The sequence below is a fragment of the Passer montanus genome, unplaced genomic scaffold (assembly GCF_014805655.1).
Source record: "Passer montanus isolate IOZ18808 unplaced genomic scaffold, ASM1480565v1 scaffold1, whole genome shotgun sequence".
NCBI lineage: Eukaryota > Metazoa > Chordata > Aves > Passeriformes > Passeridae > Passer > Passer montanus.
The window spans coordinates 17,427,604-17,447,041 of NW_024356504.1; the positions used below are offsets into that span (position 1 = coordinate 17,427,604).

The 19,438-nt window shown below is 40.4% G+C and overlaps 1 protein-coding gene across 2 annotated transcripts; it reads right to left on the reverse strand.

Annotated features, from left to right (window-relative positions):
- Positions 1-235: 235 nt before the first annotated feature.
- IQCB1 (IQ motif containing B1) lies at positions 236-19,305 on the reverse strand. 2 transcript variants are annotated; one of them, XM_039700067.1, is made up of 14 exons: positions 19,157-19,305; positions 18,623-18,851; positions 17,650-17,812; positions 15,857-15,986; positions 13,254-13,347; positions 12,085-12,184; positions 11,532-11,704; positions 8,891-9,003; positions 7,705-7,814; positions 3,623-3,765; positions 3,046-3,194; positions 2,465-2,593; positions 1,930-2,086; positions 236-848 (listed from the first exon to the last, which is right to left on the reverse strand). In XM_039700067.1, the coding sequence occupies exons 2-14, from the start codon at positions 18,714-18,716 to the stop codon at positions 619-621; spliced, it is 1,785 nt and encodes a 594-aa protein (XP_039556001.1). In that variant the 5' UTR covers positions 18,717-18,851; positions 19,157-19,305; the 3' UTR covers positions 236-618. The 2 variants fall into 2 exon arrangements, with proteins under 2 accessions (XP_039556001.1, XP_039555989.1); XM_039700055.1 differs by having other exon boundaries at positions 18,999-19,305.
- Positions 19,306-19,438: the final 133 nt, after the last annotated feature.

Below are 19,438 nucleotides of genomic sequence, written 5' to 3' on the forward strand. Positions count from 1 at the left end.
TAGTTCATACTCAAGAATCACTTTCTCCAAGCTCAGGAGCAATGCATCCTAATATAAAGGAAGTCAGGCAAAACTACCAGGAAGCCTTCATGGATGAACAAAGAGCTCCAGGACAAACTCAAACAAAAGGAAACCTACAGAGGGTGTCTACCTACAAGGACAGCTAGTCTGGGAGGAATACAGAGAAAGTACCCAGCCTGCCTCACGTTTGCATGATTTCCTATTGGTGTCTTGGTTTGTTCTGGACACATTTTTATTTCAAAGCACATCACCTGATAAAATGTTTTGCTATAAAATCCCAGGCTTTTACAATGCCCAGATTCTTTACGCATCCCAGTGTGAATAAGAACTGAAAAGCCAAGGTTATGAACTAACTTTTAAAGTTATACAAATTACAAAATACCTTCATTTACAATTAGAGTATTTAAATCCTATTTGCAACAGCACAATCAATAGGATCTAACTCTTGATGTACAGGAAGGGATTCTTACTCAGTAAAATGCACTAAAATAAGGCCTTGGTCTTTTTCAGTCTTTTTCAAATGTTTTCCTTCCTTAAAAACATACACAAGTGAGTGCATATGAGTCTGGTTGAACATGAAATTCTTCTGCTTGTTACCTAAAAGGTTTTCCTTCCTCCAATAAAGAGAGTTTCCAGTTCTGTGTTTATAGCATCATCAGGAATTACATCATCTTCCATAAACTCATCTCCAAGCTTCTTCCACCATGGCCAACGAGTGTATTTCAGCATAGTGTTGTGGGCTTGTCTTGCCTTGGTAGCTACAGGGATTGATCGACTCATAAAGGCACCAAAATCTTTTTCTGTAGTCTCTGCTAAACCTGGAGCATCTGCAAGAACAAGGAGAAGGGTTTCGTGTATTTTGTTTGTGGTTTTATAAGTATCAAAAAGGAAAAAAAAGGGAAAATTACCCTCCCACTTCCCACTGTCCTAGGCCACTCCTTTGCCTGTGCTGGCATTGCAATTTTATGACTACATGATAAATCATAAATCTGATTGGAGAGGCAATCCAAATAAAGGCTAATCTGGAAAAAGAAATACATAATGGGGTAGAAAAAAAGAAAGGGGAAACATGGACCACTTCTTTCAGGTGCAATGGTGGTATACACCAAAATGACTTCTTGTGGAAGTATCAGAGGATCTCCTGGTCACTACTGTGGATCAGTGTTCCTGGTGCAGGGTGACATCAGCTTGGTGTTTCTACTGCTCTGGTGCAGCAGCCTTGTGGTTCCCCTGCTTGGGGGACCCAGCACAGTGTAAGTGTGTGGCTGATTTGCCTGCTTGGGGAGTGATGAGCTGCAGTGACACAGCACGTGACAGACTAATGGAATTCAATAACTTGCTGAATTCTGCCCAGCTTGGGTGCTCTCTGGTGGCTGCAGTTTGCTACTCTTTCTTTTTCATGCAAGCCACTTGTCTGGAATTAAGATAGCACAGTAGTGAATTCTGTTTCACTTATAGCCAGGCCAAAGAAAATGAAAACATGGAAATTGCAGTTCAAATATTTCCCTCTTCATCTGGAAGGGGTGAGAGTGTTTTAACCAGCAGCTCACTTACAATATGAGAAAACAAACCAAAGCAAAACAAATGTGGGTGAATAGGTTGTGTGAGACCCCCTTTTTAAGAAATTCTAATGCCTGTTACAGGGCTATTGCTTTTCTTGTGAACATATCAGACAGAGACTTTCAGCAGAAGAATAAGATCCTCCTTGAAAAACAGGTGTTTATCCTTAACCTACAGCAACACTTGGATAATCTCTAACAAAGCCTGGATCTCAAGACAAGGCATATGGCAAAGGAAGAAAGATATTTCAATTTTGAAATGAGGCTTTACCACTGCTCACTCTAACTTTCCCTCTAAATTGGTTTAGTCCAAATGGTAATCAAAGCCATGAACAGAGCAGTCACATACTCATTAGCAGCTCCACGTCGGTGTTGACCTGAGCCAGCAAAGCCTCTCTCCGCTGTGCTGCCTTCTGATCCAGCCTGTTCCTCAACAGGAACTGTGCCAGCTTTGCCTGAGCCTGCATATGCAATTCTTTACTCCTTTCTTCTGACATTTGGGAAGCCTGGAGGAAAGTAAGTTTGTTACCATTAGGAGCTGGTTATTTAAAAACTTCTGGGGGCAGAATAATGCCTCAACAAGGAATGCAAATGATGTTCCTAATTGTTAACTTCGTAGTTTTGCTTCCTCTGCAACTGTCTTCAAAATTATCCATCATCATGCATATAAATTTTCCAATTACCGTTTGCTTTGACACTTTTTATTAGATTAATGGTTAAAATCCCCAATATCCTAGTGCCTTGCTGCCAAACAAACAGGGTTGATACATACATACCTCAAATGGATTATCTTCATCATAATTTATGAAGCCGAATATATTTCATCCCTACAGTATTTTATGTTGCATCATTAATGCAAATTATGAAATGACTAAGAAACAGACCGGATGCAATTTGATGTAGTCATCCACCTTCTGCTGCAAAGCTAGTCTCTGCTCATCAGTCAGTCCCTTGGGTTCTTTCCAAGGAGAGAGAGGTCTCCTCCTTCTTCGTTTCTCCAAGAATTTACAAGCCTTTGTAAGGAACATATGAGAATATGACAGTCACAGAGAGGAAGTTTGTCTTCATGCTTTGTTTGTAAACAATTAGTGAAAGTGTTTCAGTACTGCATCTGTTAAAGCCTAAATGCAGCCATGATGTTGAAAAGACAACATACAAGGTCAGCATGAACACTAAATAGTAACAACACTCATAATAAGTTAGTGACTCATCTGTAGTATGGTGACATTCCAATCCCGGGTTTCAAAGAAGTAGCTTTTATATTTTAGTTGCAAGACTGTATTAGGCTTTGTAGCCTATACAAGGTTTAACCCTTTAAAGCAACTTGTGGCTCTAGACTATCACCCCCAAGTAATTTTTAAATAAATTATGGCTACATTGACAGTAAGAGAATAAACAGTTTTATGAGGCTTCACAATAATCCACTCAGTCCTATCTACTGTTAGAACAAAGTATAAATACTTACTGCTCTTTGAATGATGACAGCTGCCTTATACTCCTTAAGGGATTGTTTCTGCTGATGAAAAATTCTTCTTGCTCTATACCCTCGCCAGAATCTCTGGATAGTTAATGCTGATTTCTCCTCCATTTCCTGCATGTATTTATTCACCTGACCTACAAAGGTAACAGAAATCCACAGTTAGAAGACTGTGGGTTAGGTTCTCTTAACAATTTACATTGTTAATCCTCAAGCTAGAGAGCACCAAAAAAACTTGGGTGCTCTCAGTTAAAAGCCTCTCTTTCCCCAAGGTCTCCTGGCTGTAGGTCAGGTCTTGCAGATCATAGTTGCAATGGAGCTTTGTAACACAAGAAAACTGTCTCTCCCTTTCTCCTGCATCATTTTGAAGGCACCAGATCTTGATCAGTAGTTACTGAGCCCTGGGGGAATTAGCACATTCTCTTTCAGATAATTGGGTCAGGAGAAGAGACAGTAAGACTACAGTGCAAATAGACATGCAAGATTGGGAAATAGATTTGGGGAAATTGTTCCTAAGGACACCCAGACACTCTAATCTTCTGCTATAGTTTAATATAAATCATACTGGCATGGACAACTTCCAGTAAGGCCAGCTGTCGTTCATGGAAGAGTCTCATGGCCCTCTGTCTCTGAAGTTGCATTTGCAGCTTTAGAGCTTCATCCTCCTTCTGTTTTGTTAACTGCTGCAGCTCCTGTTCCCGTTTAGCTCTGCAATACACAAATACATTAACAATAACCTAAAGTTGTACATTTCTTTAAAGTATCTCTCCTTTTCTCTTTGTGTTAAGTGGTCCAGCATTGAGACAGAAAATCCACAAAACAATCTGCTATGCCAGCTGTTGGCTGCAGAATGACACCAAGCAATGAGAAGTCTTTTGCAAACTAACAAATTATCACTCTATCTATAGCCACAAAAAACTCTGAACCACTCTGTGAAATCAGAGTATAAACCTTTACTTAGGATAAAGTTCTAAGCACTCTGAAGGGAATGATGCTTCATGTGGGACATTCACAGCCAGAATGAACTGGAACAACACTTTTGATTCCATCATCTGCTGAAGAGGTAAAGCAACATTAGCCATCTGCTCCAGTATCCACCTTTTCCAGTCCACCTATCAGCATGCATGGCACCTGCTTCCCACAATACATACAATTATTTTTGTACTGACTGCAAAAGGAGATCAGAATGTTGGCTGCCAAGCCTCACACTTCTTAATTTTGGAGAGATTTTTTTTTTCTCCAGGAAATACATACTGACACATTTGGTCCATCAATTTTGTTAGAAAACACTAGGAAAGAATTTTCTTGCAAATTCTTCCTGATCTGTTCTAGATCTGATGTTAGGATGTTGCCCTAAAAACCTGCAGCAGAAGTTTCACAGATGAGACAGTTGAAAACTCTGCAATGGCCCTGGAGTGTTTAAGCCAACAACAGCATGTACATCAATGAAATATGATATGCAGCAACACATCAATATAGAGACTAACATAAAATACCTACTGTACTGATGTATTGATACTAATAACCACTGAGACCACTTGGCCATGGTCTCAGTGGAGTATGAGCAGATGTGAGCTAAAGCTCCCTCTCCCTTCACTGCCCTTTCTCATCCCAATGGACCCAGCCTAGCAGCCTAAGACCTGAGAATGTACAACTTCACCCCACAACAAGGTACCAATGGAACTTCTCTGCTCCTACTGCAGCAAAATCACTTCCCCCTCAGGACCTGAGTACCCTCACTGGGCCCACAGCCCAGGGGTCTGCTCTCCTCTAGCGCTTTTCTGGGGACAATGAAAGAAGTGCTTTAAGCACTAGGAAAGAAAACCAACCAATGGACAGAGCAGAGGTATAAGGGATGCCAGAGGAGGAAAATGCCCACAGACTAGACCTAATGTCCAGCTACTTCTGCCATTGCTGCATGGCACATACCTTTAGACTCACAGTACTAATGACCTATTTGTGTTTCCCACCACTAGTATAAATTGAGCTATAATTTTCACACCAACCATACCTTTTCTTTAGTTTCTAAAACTGTATTGGGAGAGATTGGGATGGAAGCTATGTAAAAGAGATGCTCTGGATTTAAAGATCTGACCTCAAGAGATAAAAAAGCCTCTACCAATATCTGACAGACCATAATCCTTTTACAACTGTAATGCAGACTTAAGGTGTGCCCACACACCTACCTACAGAGACAGATCATGATACATGTGATTATATCAGAATGGTTTCAAGGAAATGAAAGGTTTTCAGCCCACACATTTCTGCAAATCAGAGCTGTAAATTTTTTAATTTTTAATTTAGGTAATTAATATTTTAATCCAAATATTATATTTCTAAGACAAATGAAGTCACATGCTGAAACAAGACTTTTGATCATATTTTATTGATAAAACTATTAATATTTTGCCCATCAATTTTTATCAGCTTCACTAGGTTGAAAACTACAAAAATGTTTCATGAACTTCTCAGATGCACATCTGTGAAACCAAGAGTGTCTGTCAGGTATTTAAATGATTCTTTAATACTGATTATTTCCTATCTAGTTTGCAAAACACATTCATCCTCTGTTTCTCCTAATGATAAGATATATTTGCTTGCACAAAACCACACTGTGACAGGGAACTGCCTCTGAACTAAAGTAAAACATACACAGAGTAGGATCCAAGCTTCCTTCTGCAGTTCATGGCACAGAGCAGCCTCCCTCTGGTCATCTCTTTAGAAATGTAAAATGGTTTCATTTTTGATGCATTATTAATAAAAATTGCCATTTAAAATGTCCTACAATTAGCTATGTAATAGTGAACTAGCTTCAAGGAGAGACTACAGGCTTTAACATTCACCGAGGAGATATTTCTGAAACCACAGTTTCAAAAGATTAAAACTTGCAGAGTTTAGAATCTTCCTCTGCAGGTGAGCAAAGTTTGGAGTTTCAATCTCAGCACTATTTAACCACACTTGTTCTAAAATAAATCTGTGAACATAACCAGAACCTGATTGCTAAAAATTAAAAAGTCCTCTTAAAAGCTCTTCTAAAGTCATGTTTACAGTATCCTAAACACTATTTTTCAGTGTAATGTTTTGAGGTAGACAGAAGAAAACCAACAGTGGCACTGTAGTGTTACTATATTTGCCCAGTACACTGCGACTAAGTGAGCCATGAACACACACAGCTGTAAGGATATTAATAAGTTTCCATTCCTCTCAGTATTGTACAAACACTTTCAAAAGTCCATTTAAATGACTTGAGAGCTACTTAAAGGGCACACAGTAATGTTTACAATATTGAAAATATGACACAAGCGAGTCAAGCAGCTTGGTGATTGCTGATAGTCTCACCATCCTTTCCCTGCTGCTTTTCCATGTTACATCTTAGGCCATCATCCAAATTTTCTGAGCTATATGTTTAGCTTGCAAGGTGCCTTTTAAGGGAAGGGATATTGGTTTCAAGTGTTTGGAGGAGTAAAAAGGAGTGACAAGGATGTCAGACTCCATCACAAAAGTGCAGGGACCAGTGGCCCTCAACAGACACACTCCTTGTCCCTGCAAATCTTTCAGAATTTAAAGACTACACCTTAGACAGTCCAATATCCTCTTAAGTCCAGTCTAGACAATAAAGAATAGTTGTTTGCTTTGTATTACTTTGGTCACAATGCAATGTGATTTGACTGTGATTTATAAGATCTACTTTTGACACAGTAATGATCAATGTGCAAAAAAAGCTTGAAAAAACTTGCTGAGGAGCCTACACTTGATTTTAGTCCCTTAACCTATGTTAAATTCAAGCTAAATTTCTCAAAACCGTTAGCCTAACACATGCTAACATTACTGCTGCAATCTAATTCAAGTGAGACAAGCATTATTTACATAGCTTCCTTCTTCTCTGCTGCTCCAAGGCAGAGGATACTGTTTCTAGGTCACTGAAGTAACTCTACTTCTGAGAGCCAAAGATTTAAAAATTAATGAAGAACAAGGTCTTGCAAACACTACACTGGCACTATGGGCCAAGCATTACAGGCCTTGGTTTCTGCAGCACTCTGGCATGTGGAAGCTCCACGATAGCTCCAATGTAATTCACAGAGCAATTTTGTGTGAAGTTAACTGTTAACCAGTTATCTGTCTTACCACCAGTACATCATCTTCTAGTGCTGTTTAGTGCAATGGGAGGGATAGAGACTGTCCAAAGAGAGACAATTAGGGCCATGGAATGTAGGATATATAAGGACAGGTAAGGTGTGTTTAGCCTAAAGGAAGGCAAATCTGTCTCTCACTACCTAAAGAAGTGTTAGAGAGCAGACACAGCCAGCCTCATGGGGGTGCTCAGAAAAAGGACAAGAGGCAGTGATAAAGAGTGCAACAAGGATATTCCCACTGCCTGTAATGGAAAAATTCTTCACAAGGTGAATCATCCAGCACAATGAAAGGGGATCAAGTGAGATGGTAGGATCTCCATCCTTGAAGACCTCTAAAACTGGATGTGGCCCTGAGCATCCAGATCCCATTTTGAGGCGGGGCCTACTTCAAACAGGACACTGAATTACATGACCTGAATTTTTCCTCTTCCTTTGTGACTTGAGAAAACTCAGCCCAATTCAAACCTTCGGACTAGATCCTATTTCCTGTTTTTCACAAAGTCATACTGTTTACCTGAAGCTCCTCTGTAAAGTGACCACTGCTTGGGGTAGCTTTTTCAGCCTTTTCCTTGTCTGAAATCCCCGCCATGCTGCCTGGATTATACAAGCTGCTTCATGCTGCTTCTGAAATTAATAAAACAGTTGGTAGAATATTTTCTATGCATATAAAAACACTTTATTACTGCTTGCACAATTGGACTATCTCAACATTTGGCCAAACCCCATCAGTTTTCAAATGCATCAAATTGGAGATTTTAAGGCCTTATGAGGCAGTTATTACCATGAACTCCACACTTGCCCCAAAAGCAGCTAATCTGATCACCTGTATTGATGCTGTGATAAACCAATGAATGTACCACACAAATATATATATGTAAAATCTATATGAAAAATTTGTATTTAAAACATCTGAAGCACTTGATATTTCAGATGGTGATTCAATCAAAATACCTACACTAGGGAGGACAGAAAGACAACTTTGGAGAAAGAGCATCAGAAAAAATGTTACATTTGCAATATGATAAGAAGTCACTGAAATGCAAACATGAAAAACATCTATTCTATTCTTAAATGGATTAAAAAAAAACCCCACAAACAATATGAATCACAAGACATCCTGCTCTGTTGAAGATGAAAGCAGATCTCTGCAAATATAACTGATTTGCATTGAAGTACTGCCTCTGAGAAACCTGCATGTAAATTTGTTTTAAGATGCTCATGAGACACACACTGTCTCTTTCATTGGGAACATAGCCCAGGTGGTGTTCTTACTGCACATTTTCTGTATATGATTTAGTTCTATGTAAATGCTGCCTAGAATTCAGAGATCTAAATTTGTAACATTGATGTGAGAAAAGCAGATGAAGTTATTTTAATCTGATAGTTAGCAAAAAATTAATTATTTCCCCCTATGGTTATATTGAAATCTATGGTGAATCTGCACAGAAAGCCAATCTCTTGAGTCACAGTCCAATATTTTAATGGTTGAGCAATTTCTTGATGTTTTAAAAAACCACAATAAAATAATTTCAAAAAGGCAATTAAAAATTAATTAACATAGTGAAATAATAACACAGGTTTTTGAAAAGTGTCTACAAAGTGATAAAGTAAATCCCTTCTAAACATACACAAATCACATGTAAATAGGATTTCACATCTGAATAGGATTTCACATCTGAAAGTCACATTAATTTAATCACCTGCATTTCTCCTTTTCCACTGGATTGTTCCAAATACAGCAGGTCCAAGAGTTGATTGACCTCCCTGTCAAATCCTTTGCCAGTCCACTGTTTACTTAAAAGTTCTTTCAATCCTAAAAGAAAGAGAAGAAGCTAATTCAGTAACGTGAATTTTTCCTTTCAGGCTTTCAAAGTAACAAACTGCAAATCAACAAATCAAATCTGATTCTATGTGCAAAGAAGTGTGAGAGCTGAAGACCATCAGCCATCTTTGAGTGTCAATGCATAATCTTATCAAAGGATGCCTGGTGCTCCAACTATTACAAAGAAGTATTATCCAGTGATTTTGTATGTCCAGTCAGTATTGTGTTTATATCACTGACAGTCAAATTGCCAATGTACTTTCTGTGTCTTATCAGTAAGTCATTGTAAGGTGCTAAAAAGAATTCAAAGCACCACACAAGTGCTGGGTATTGTTAACACTCTTTTCACACTTTTCATAGTAAAATTTATTTCTTTCCAGCTGGAATTGTTTGACCGTTTAACTGTGAGTGCATGTGCATCCAATCCATGAGACAAAAGAGCTTTTTGGGTTTGCAGTAGCTAAAAAGCACCCTTGTGCTCCCCCCACAGCACACACACACTCCCTCTATGCAAGGATACAGTAATGTGTGCTAAAATGTTTGTATCAGACAAATCCCAGAGCCTAAGGGCTCTGCAGGGAGTTGGAGGGAACAGGAAGGAGGGCAGGAAGTATGTGCGTGTTTGCCTCCTGAAGAGCTGCAGATTCAAGTAACTTTTCCATTTTCAAATCATTGTCCATAAACATATTCACACCCTGGGCAACTCCAACACAACAGTCATGTGCACTTACAGAATCTGTAGCACACAGAAATGGCACCTCTGTGGCACCATGTGCCCCATTTTAGAAAAACAATGACAGCTAAACACTGCAGGAGAGAGACAGGCAGGACTCCAAACGGGTGCCCCAAGGCTGCCTGAGCCCTGCAGGGAGCCAGGCTACACGAGAGAGCTCCCTCACACACGTGCTGTGGGTCTGACACAACCACTTGCCAGTCTCTGTACAGACTACACAGCATATGCTCCTTTTGGCTACTGACAGGGAGTACCTAAGTGTGCCTCACAGATGTGTCAGCCCATGCAGGACAAAAGGCCAGGCCCTCCAGGGAACCTGACACAGGGACTGTGCTGGTCTTGGAGATGCCCTCACCTCCAGCAGGCTGCCTTCACTGGCACAGCTCACACCAAGGCACCTCATATACTGCCAACAGCTCTGAGCCACTGTGAAGCCAAGGGACTTCAGTGAGATGGCCAGATGGTAGAAATGCTGTAATGCTTTCTTTCTTGCTTTTATTCCTCAAAGTCTCTAAAGGATTCCAAAGCCTGAGATAAACTAACAGAAGGATTTTAAGTTAAAAAAATAGAGAAAAAAAAGCAATTTTTTTTCTTTTCTTTCTGGAGAGAGGAAACACATACAAGAGAGAGATGAAGAGTTTCTAAATGACTGTGGTATACTGTGATTTTAGAGCAAAATAAAGCATCCTTTGATGCACAACTGCACTACTTCAGATAAGCCAGCATTCTACAGCTGGGATGATCAGATCATCATGGCAGCTTCCCAAGAATCCACAATGTGATACCAGCCTTAGGCACACTATACTTAATTCCACAATACAAGGAATCCCTCCTCTCAGTTCTGTAGGCAAAAGGGTGGCAAAGCTGTTCAACTGGTCCAGAAGTTTATCTGGCTGATACTGTATAATAAGTAGTCAGCACAAGTGCAAAGAATGGGAATTGGACATTTTGCCTTGCATTCCCTCTTTTTACTGTCCTTGTCCTCAGAGGACTGAGACTGCTCACAAGTAGTTTTGACCAACAATAACATCTAGAACATAAAAGACATGGCAAACATTATGCCTGTTCTATAGACTGCATGGGCATCATAGAGTACAAAGGGGTTTCCTGGAGCTTCCTGCTATGCTAGAGACAGAAACATAAATGGGACACCTCATTAAGGAATGAATAATATAGAACAAATTATACACATACTCAGCCTTATCGTATGAAGGCATTGAGACAAAACAATAAATTAATTTCATGAATTCTTGGAAAGAGCTCATTCCAGTTAATTGGATATCAAAAGACAGTCAGCTCCTGGATAACTAAAGCCCCCTATCAGATGAGCAGACCTGCAACAGCCAGGGTCAGAAGGTCACTAAGTAAAACTTTCATGCTCTGGATTAGTGAACCTTAGCACTGTGGCAGACATCACAAAGGGCTCTGTGACTGTGGCAGTAAAGGCACCCTGCCTGTGGATCCCTCAACAACCAAGCTGCACAGGGAAACAGAAGAAAGCAAAAGCCCCATCACGTTGGAAATCACAATCAACAACTTTAAAAGACAAGTTGTCATATGCAGAGTCCTCAGTACACAGAAGAAAATAAATCTAGGAAATAGAAAGAGGTGCAGTAAACTGCAATGAAAATGAATAGAAGGGGAAAAAACCCACAAAACAACATGGCATTGCAGTTTCCACCTGGACTAGAGAGTTACTGAACCACAATGGGAAACCTCTGTCTTTTTATTTTCACAGAAAATGTAAGAGAAGGCTCAGTGATTAGTCCCATGCATGTTTACAAACCTTTGTAGCGAGCTGTGAATAACTGCAGAAGCTGTTTGCAAGATTTTGCCACTAACAACAGCAGTTTTGTGGCAGCACTTCCTACAGCAGGATTGGTGGTAGAGGAAAGCTTATAAACAAGTTCATCCAAAACAGAGTGAAGGGTCTCTTCTTCAACTTGAAGCAAGACAGAACTTTAAAAAGAATAAAGAAAAAAAAAACGGGGAGTGGGACAGAAGTGTTAATTGAAAAAACATGACCTCTTTAACAGTGACTTATTTTTATCTATGTCAGGCTATATACACAAGTCAAGATGCCCAGCTAGCTGGACCAGGAATGTGATCCAGACAGTACTACTGTTTCAATCAACCAATTACCACTCCCTCAATTTAAGAAGACTGAAACCCCAGCTTTTTAATGTTTTCAATTTCTATTACAAAGAATAGAGGAAAAAAAACCCCAAACAATAAAACACAATAATGCTTGCATATGAAAAAAAAATATTTTACCAAGCAGTAATGAATTATCTTATGTATTTATTATTAAGAAAAATAATTATATGAAAACAACCAACCTATTGATCCTCAAAATATTGTGTAACACAGACATCATTATAATTGCTGTTTCAACATCATCTGTTATTAACAACTGCAGGAAGCGATCATTTTGTAGTACTGCAAAGAAAACCAAAAACAAGCAAACAAGAAATCATACAATCAGAACCAGGCTTGAAAATACCATAAACCAAATAAACATCATCATAAGTCATAGCAAGTAAAACCAGACGCTGTTTCTGGAACAAACTCCCTCATTTATAATTCTTACAGTGAAACTTACTGAGATAACTAAACTACTTCAGCCTCCAAAAAACATGGTGAATCCTGTTTTTACTGCCTTTGGACATCCCTCAGGCACTGATGTTGCAAGGGAATGAAAGCCTTAAACCCCTTTATGTTACAATAGTACCCTTTTCTTACAACAACAGTGCAACATGGAATTAACACCAGGGTAAAAATATCCAAAAAAGTTAAGGACCTGAACCTTGACAGTTTGTTACCCCAGATTATTTAATGTAAGTCCACTGATGTCATTAATGCACCATCTTTTTTTATCCCAGTGTACCATTGGCTACGTATTCAGTAATTTTTCTGACAATGTGTGTTTTTAGTTACATATCTTATGATCCTTTGGTTTTTGTCCAATAATAGAAACAAAACCAAATTTGCTTTTCAGAATTAGTGTGATTAATATCAGTTTAAATGAAAGTTTATTTTGGTCAGAAATATATAGTGAAGTTTGTTAGATATTAGTAAAATTTCCTGTCATGGCAAAAACTTCAGAAATCTGTCTGCAAATCTATCTACTTATCAGGGCTAGCAATGTACTCTAGTCAAATTCCAGCATATTTTAAACACCCACGGGAAAAGATAAATTGTCTCCTATTGGGGGAAAAAAAACCCCAACAACCTGATTTTTAAAAGGTATAGACTTACAAAGAGAAATTAAAGGATGACAATTTAAATATTTATCTCTGAAAGACTAGAAGGGGAACTCCAGAGCATTTCCCTTTAGTGGATATTTTCCATTTTAGATATTGCTGTTGAGCTGACTGCTTAAAAAGACTGATTTAACACCTACTCAAGTTTAGAAGACTAGGTGGAGATTAGCTTAAGAATGAATTTTCATACTTGTAGTTGCCACAAATAAATGTTCAGGTGTTCTGTGGGTTGAGATTTTCCTTACCACGTGCTGCTAGTTGGATATGCCCACCGAACAGCCAGCAGATGGCATCAGTAACTGTTTGGAACCAGTGTAAAAAGTCATGTTTTTCTTTTTCCTAAACAAGAGAGAAGTAGGTAAAAACATCTGTATGCACCTTCATTAAGAACTTAATCTTGATGTCATGGGAAGGTTTGTATGCCTCAGGAATTTGGCAACCAAACTCCATCAAATTTCCAAATTAAGTTGGTGAAACTGTAGGAACTAGTGAAAAAAGCCACCCAAACCTGTGAGACCTTTGAGGTCAGAGATCAATCAAGAAGACCTGAAGATACTAAAAAAATAAAAGCATGCATTTGGGAAAAACAATCACAACAACGAGAGAGAAATCTTGTTTATGCCTTAAAAATATTTGATAGCATTGGAGGGATAAGACAAAAAATAGCTCAGCAATAGGCATCACAGATTTAATGCACTAAGTGGGAAATATATTACCTTAAAGAAGAGGGGGAAAATAAATAAAAGGTATGAAGTGGCCAAGGACAGAGTCAAAATGGAAAAGGTTTCCTAATAACTGGTGTGGTGAAGCTTCAGAAGCACCTCCTAGCTGGAGGTGTGGGAGCAAACACCAAACCACTATAAAGCTGAAATTTGATCTGTTTGCCAAACAGACTACATTATGTGCCTGCCTGTGATAGCACTGGACTGGAAAAAAACATATAATCAATCAGAATGGTAGGAAAGGACCTAAAGTCCATCTTGTTCCAGCTCCACTGCCATGGGCTGGGACACCTTCCAGTAAACCAGATTTCTCAGAGCTTCATGGAGCTTGGCCTCCAATGCATCCACAGCTTCTCTAGGCAGCCTGTCCCAGTATTTTACCACCCTGACAGCACAGAATTTCTTCCCAATACTGAATTTAACCTCCCTCTTTCAGTGTCAAGCCATTATCCCTAATCCAGTCACCACATGCCCTTGTAAAAAGTCCCTCTCCATCTTTCTTGTAGCCCCTTTAGGTACTGGGAGGTGATATTCTTCACACTGAACAACCCCATCTCTCAGCCTTTCCTCACTGCAGAAATGCTCCAGTGCTCCCCTACGACCAGTAGGAGCTCAGGTTTTAACACATGAATACTCATACAGGTGCACATTCCAGTCTGTATCCAAGTGTGAGCCACAGACTACTGGAAATCTGGAATTTTGGTGTGTGGAACAGCAAAAGGGTTTTGACAGTACCACACTGCTGATGAATGCTGTTACAAAGCACACGATCATACATCCCACTTAATTCAGCCTCCACAAATGAAACTGTGGGAAGCCTATTCCTAGATCCCAGCTGGAGCCTCAGCTCTCAGTCAAGGTTTAACTTTGTATTTGGTCCAGACTGACAAGGACAGATACAAAATAACAGTAATATGTTAAACTGTAATATTATCTGCTCTGTGTTTTGGCAACATGTCAGTTTCTGAAAGCCATTTCACTACTTCCCTTGACTTCAAAAACTTGTACAAAAAGCAAAAGAGAGCAGAAAAAACTTCAAATATCTACTGGTAGAGTGGGATTTCCAAAATTCCACTGAGCAAGCATCAAGTCTGGGTGCCCAGTCACCTCTGAGACCATGAAGTTTAAAAGCCAAAGTACTAATTATAATGTAGACTGCATTTGCATTCAAAAGAAATGTTTGCCCACAAGCATGACTCAAGTAGCATGTAGGCTGAGACATAATAAGAAAGTATGGGGGAAATTACATATTGTGGATAAGAGTCTCCTGGGATGCCATTTAGGAAGCTTCCTTGTTAAGCACAAAATGCACTTCTCAAGTACTGCACTAACAGAAACTATGTTACTGCACTGATGCTTTCTGAAAATTGATTGTCTGTGGTGTCTATCACAATACTTTGTAGGAAAACTTTGGCTAAGTGCAAGAAGCCAGTGAGCCAAGAAATGAGACAGTATGGAGAAATGGGGATATTAAAAGAAACTGTCAGAATCCATGAAGATGGTAACTTAAATTACTCGTGGGTTTTTGTTTGTTGGGGGTATTTTGCCTTCTGATTCTAGAACTCAGAATACTCCAGAAGCATGAGGGAACCTCGCTGAGCAAAATCCTCCTTCATTGCAAAAAAGGAGGAAAATGTGAGAAAGTGCTTAAATCTATAAATTCATGAAGTCTGCCTTTGGCATTCTCCATTTGCAAGTTCAGAAACAGTGAGCATTCTTGGAATTTTTTTGCCAATTATGCAGCAGAAATTGAATGACAAAACAAACTTCAACAAATCTGATTTAAAATCTGAAGACTCTCTAAAACATTTTTTTGTAAAGCTGAATGAAATGAGTGAGAAGTAAGTCATTATGAAGGCTGAACTAATGATATGCAAAGTTAAGACACTACCACGACTGGGATGCTGTCTTTTGTAGGCTTTTTGTAATGGCTGTGCACAAGTCATGGAGCAAATGCTGCACAATGACAGATTTCAGCTTCAGAACTCAGAGGCATAAGAAAAACTGCTGCAATTTCTGGAAAATAAATTTTCCTAATACCATGTCCCTAGAATAATAACCTACTTATCCAATATGCAGAAAGTTTGCAGGAGTTCTCTGCTATTTTAACTGTGAAACTTAAATACCTTCATTGCTCGGATAAATCGTGCTTGCAAGCGTTTTCCCAAAACCAGCAGGCTGTCTATAACTGAAGGAAGAAACTTCCTGGAAAATTCCTCAGGATCTTCTTCCACCTCTAGCCCTACACAACAATGACTGCAATGGAGTAAAACAAAACAAAACAAACAAACAAACAAAAAAAAAAAAGGAAAAAGAGTCAACCTGAATAGTCAGAGGCCTGTTTGAACAACTTTGAATGAATGTCACATCATCAGAGCAATGCTTCAGTGGCAGGGGACAATTCCCCCCAAACAACAGCTCACTGCTGTGACTGGCTCCAAGGTGGCTGCCTCCAGGGAAGAGCAACCACTCACAGGCTGGAGACCATATTACTATTCATTATGGCATTTTTCACTTAAAAACATATCCAACATTCTCCTTCAGCTTCCTAGAATCTGTTCAGGCTTGCTCCATATTCTAGGGAAGGGCTCTGATGGTCATAAAGAAGAAGAAAAAAAAGGCAAAATAGAAAGGTAGAAAAAAAATGATAAAGGAAGCCCGATGATGAAGGGTTGCACATTTGGCAGTAAAAATATGTATAAAAAATATACCACAAAACCTTCAGTGAGCCTGTCTACAATTTTTCTCAAACTGAGAAGGCATGTGGGCTAGAAATCAGTTCCTCAGATCTCTGCTCTCTTATTTTACTCACCGCAACACGTCGGTTGTTTCTGGAAGACTTTTTACAAGAAACTGCATGTTTTACAACTGGTAAGTTGTTTCAATTCTGCACTTGGCACTGATACCAGTGCAACAAAAGACTCTTCCTGACTTTTCATGAATTTTGCTTTCTGATATCTTATCTAGGCTATATTACCTATTTGGAGATGCACATACATAAAGCTGTCTACCAAAGCCCTTGGAAAACAAATTCTAGGCATGAAGCTGAGAATCATCTAGCTACAAAAAGACATTTTTAGAGCTAAAATAAATTTCAGTATTCTCTGCAACTGAGACAGCTTTTAGGGGATGATTTAAGTGTCACTCTACTCTGGTGATAACTCTTGCATCCCTTACTGAAATTCCTCACATTAAAAATTCATCCTGCAGATATGGCATAAATAAGAGATGGTCACATAATTACTTCATGCCTTCGAATTTTACTCCTTAGTTAAGCCAAAACTAAACTTGAGGAAAATTTAAAATGTATTATTTTTCCTGACATTTAAAACTGAGATTGGATCACTGGGGGGTTGAATTTAAAGTTTTCTTATTTACAACACCATTCTCACAATATCCCTATATCAGGCTATCTAGTCTGTATGAACTGTGTCATCTATTATATTTAAAAATGTAAATAGATACTTCAAATGGGTATATTAAATAAATATTTAAATAGAGTCAAGCCAAGAAGTGCATCAATCATGCTGAAGATCTTTGGAAGACAAAATCTAAGCAAACAAAATAACAATTTTTAAATAATTACAATTCAAAATTATATAATTACTGGGTAAAAATTGTTGCACTGGTGAGTACTGTCCACAAAAAAAGGTAAAGCCAACACAAACCCTGTTCCCACCATATAGTTCCCCCAGTTCAGTGGAACACAATGCAAATGAATTAAACAGGACCAATTAGGCTATGCCTGACCCCTCTGCTCTCGACTGCTTCCCTGCACTTTAACCCTGGCCTTTCCTGAACAACAAGCCTTGTTCTGGATGGGAGCCAATGTATTACAGCTTGAAAAGAAAAAGAGCAAGATGAAAGGACAGAAAGAAAACTGGAAGAAAACTTCTTAGCTTTTTTTTTTTTTTTTTACCTTAGTATCTCAGCTAGCTGGGCAGCAGTAGCCCAGGCTCCAGGCAGCTGAGAGTGGTCTTGCTTAAGGACCAGCAAGCAGTACTGAGTAAGACCATAATCATACATATCTTGCTTAATTTTATTTGATTCTTCACATCCTAAGGAAGGACTGCTTAAAATTCCTGTGGGAAGAAAGCAGGAGAGAAACACAGAGAAACATAAGATTCTGATGTGCAGGAGTTTTTTTCTTTCTCTAAAATGTAAGAAGAGTATATGTACACAGAACCAGGATCCAGGATTAAAGAAACTGTAAAAGTGCTAACAACAGCATTAAATATTTTGTCAGCAATTTCTGCTGTTACAGCTACAACTCATTTGTAAGATTATATGACAATTAGGAAGGATAGCTAAACTTAGGTTCCCATTTTCTCTCTACATATTTAGTAGCAAAACATACATTACCTGGGATATGAACCATTTGTATGAATTTCCTAGGCTAGATAAAACCACAACCACTAGGAAACATATAGCTTCCTTATAATTACATCCCAATTTAGAACAGGACCTGACTTGTTTCAACCATTCCTATGAGCAGTGGCTGTAGAGCAGAAGGAAAGCTCACATAGGAGCTCATGATCTTGTTTCTATGTTAAGATTTAAAAAGTGAATATGGACAACCACCCTTTGGGCTCTCTGCCCAAAGAGCACTGGGAGAAAAGATTTGACCAAGTGTAAGATCCTTGTCTGAATCAGCAGGGAAAGGGCCCACATTATCAGCGTGACAGCTGAAAAGCAGAAAAAAATTCTGTCCATTTGCTCCTCAGCTTCCCCTCCTTATTCTTGCCAAGTTAAACGACACTCAGGAAAAGCTGCTGTATCAACCTTCCTTACAGAGTTTCAGAAAAACCTTCTGTATTTAAGGAGGTAGACGGGAGAAGGACTGGCCACAGTTCACCAGCTCATAATTTTATTTTAGGAACGGCACTAATTACCCTTTAACTTCAGCAGCAGCACGGGGATGTCCTGTTCTCTGCTCTCAGTGATCTGCGCGGCCAAGGCCAGGACCTGGGGGTCCGTGGCTGCCATGGGGAACGGCCAGAAGCGCACACCACCATCGATCCCAGCCTCTCTCCTTTTTACGACAAGGCGCGGGTTCCTCACGCCACTACTTCATCCCGGCTCCTGCAGCACCAGCGGGAGCCCCGGGCTGCAGGACTGCCCCTGGGAAAGGAAACAAACATGGAGGCAGCCCCACTCGCGCCCCCTCCCGAGGCCGCGGGCCGCCGGACCGGCTCTGCCGCCAGGCCGCACCTCCGGCCGGGCAGCCTGAGCGCGGCCCCACGGGGCGGGCAGCAGGAGCGGCCTCACCTCACCCAGGGCCGGGGAAAGGGCAGAGGGAGCGGTGCCCTCTCCCACCGGCGTCACTGTCCCCGGGAGCGGCGGCGCCGGTGCCGCGAGGCCCCCCGGCCGCGGGGCGCCCTCGGGGCGCTCTGAGGGGACCCGCGCGCACCGCCGAGCCCGCGCACCGCCGCGCGGGGGCTCCCCGATCTGCGGGGGGAGGGAGGGGGGATTGGAACGCCGAGCCCGCCGTCTCCAACGCGACGGCTCCCCCAGGCCCCCCTCCCCTCACAGCTGTGTGGTCGCGGCCTCTCTCCGCCAACCAGCGCTCTCCCCTGCGGGAGGAGGGTGCATTTGCATATCCGCGTGCGGGCCGGCGCCTCCGCCGCCCCACTGGCGGAAATCTACATGGGGACGCGCTCGCTGGCCAATCCAGGCCGCGGGAGGCGGGGCTCTTCCCGCCGCGGCCT

Excerpts from the sequence above, each read along its gene's own strand:
- IQCB1 (XM_039700067.1), bottom strand. The coding sequence starts at position 18,716 with ATGGCAGCCACGGACCCCCAGGTCCTGGCCTTGGCCGCGCAGATCACT. Across the intron at positions 3,195-3,622 it reads ACTGGAAGTTGTCCATGCCA|GTCAGGTGAATAAATACATG; the intron begins GTATGATTTATA and ends TTACCTTTGTAG. Across the intron at positions 2,594-3,045 it reads CTGTCATCATTCAAAGAGCA|GCTTGTAAATTCTTGGAGAA; the intron begins GTAAGTATTTAT and ends TTCCTTACAAAG.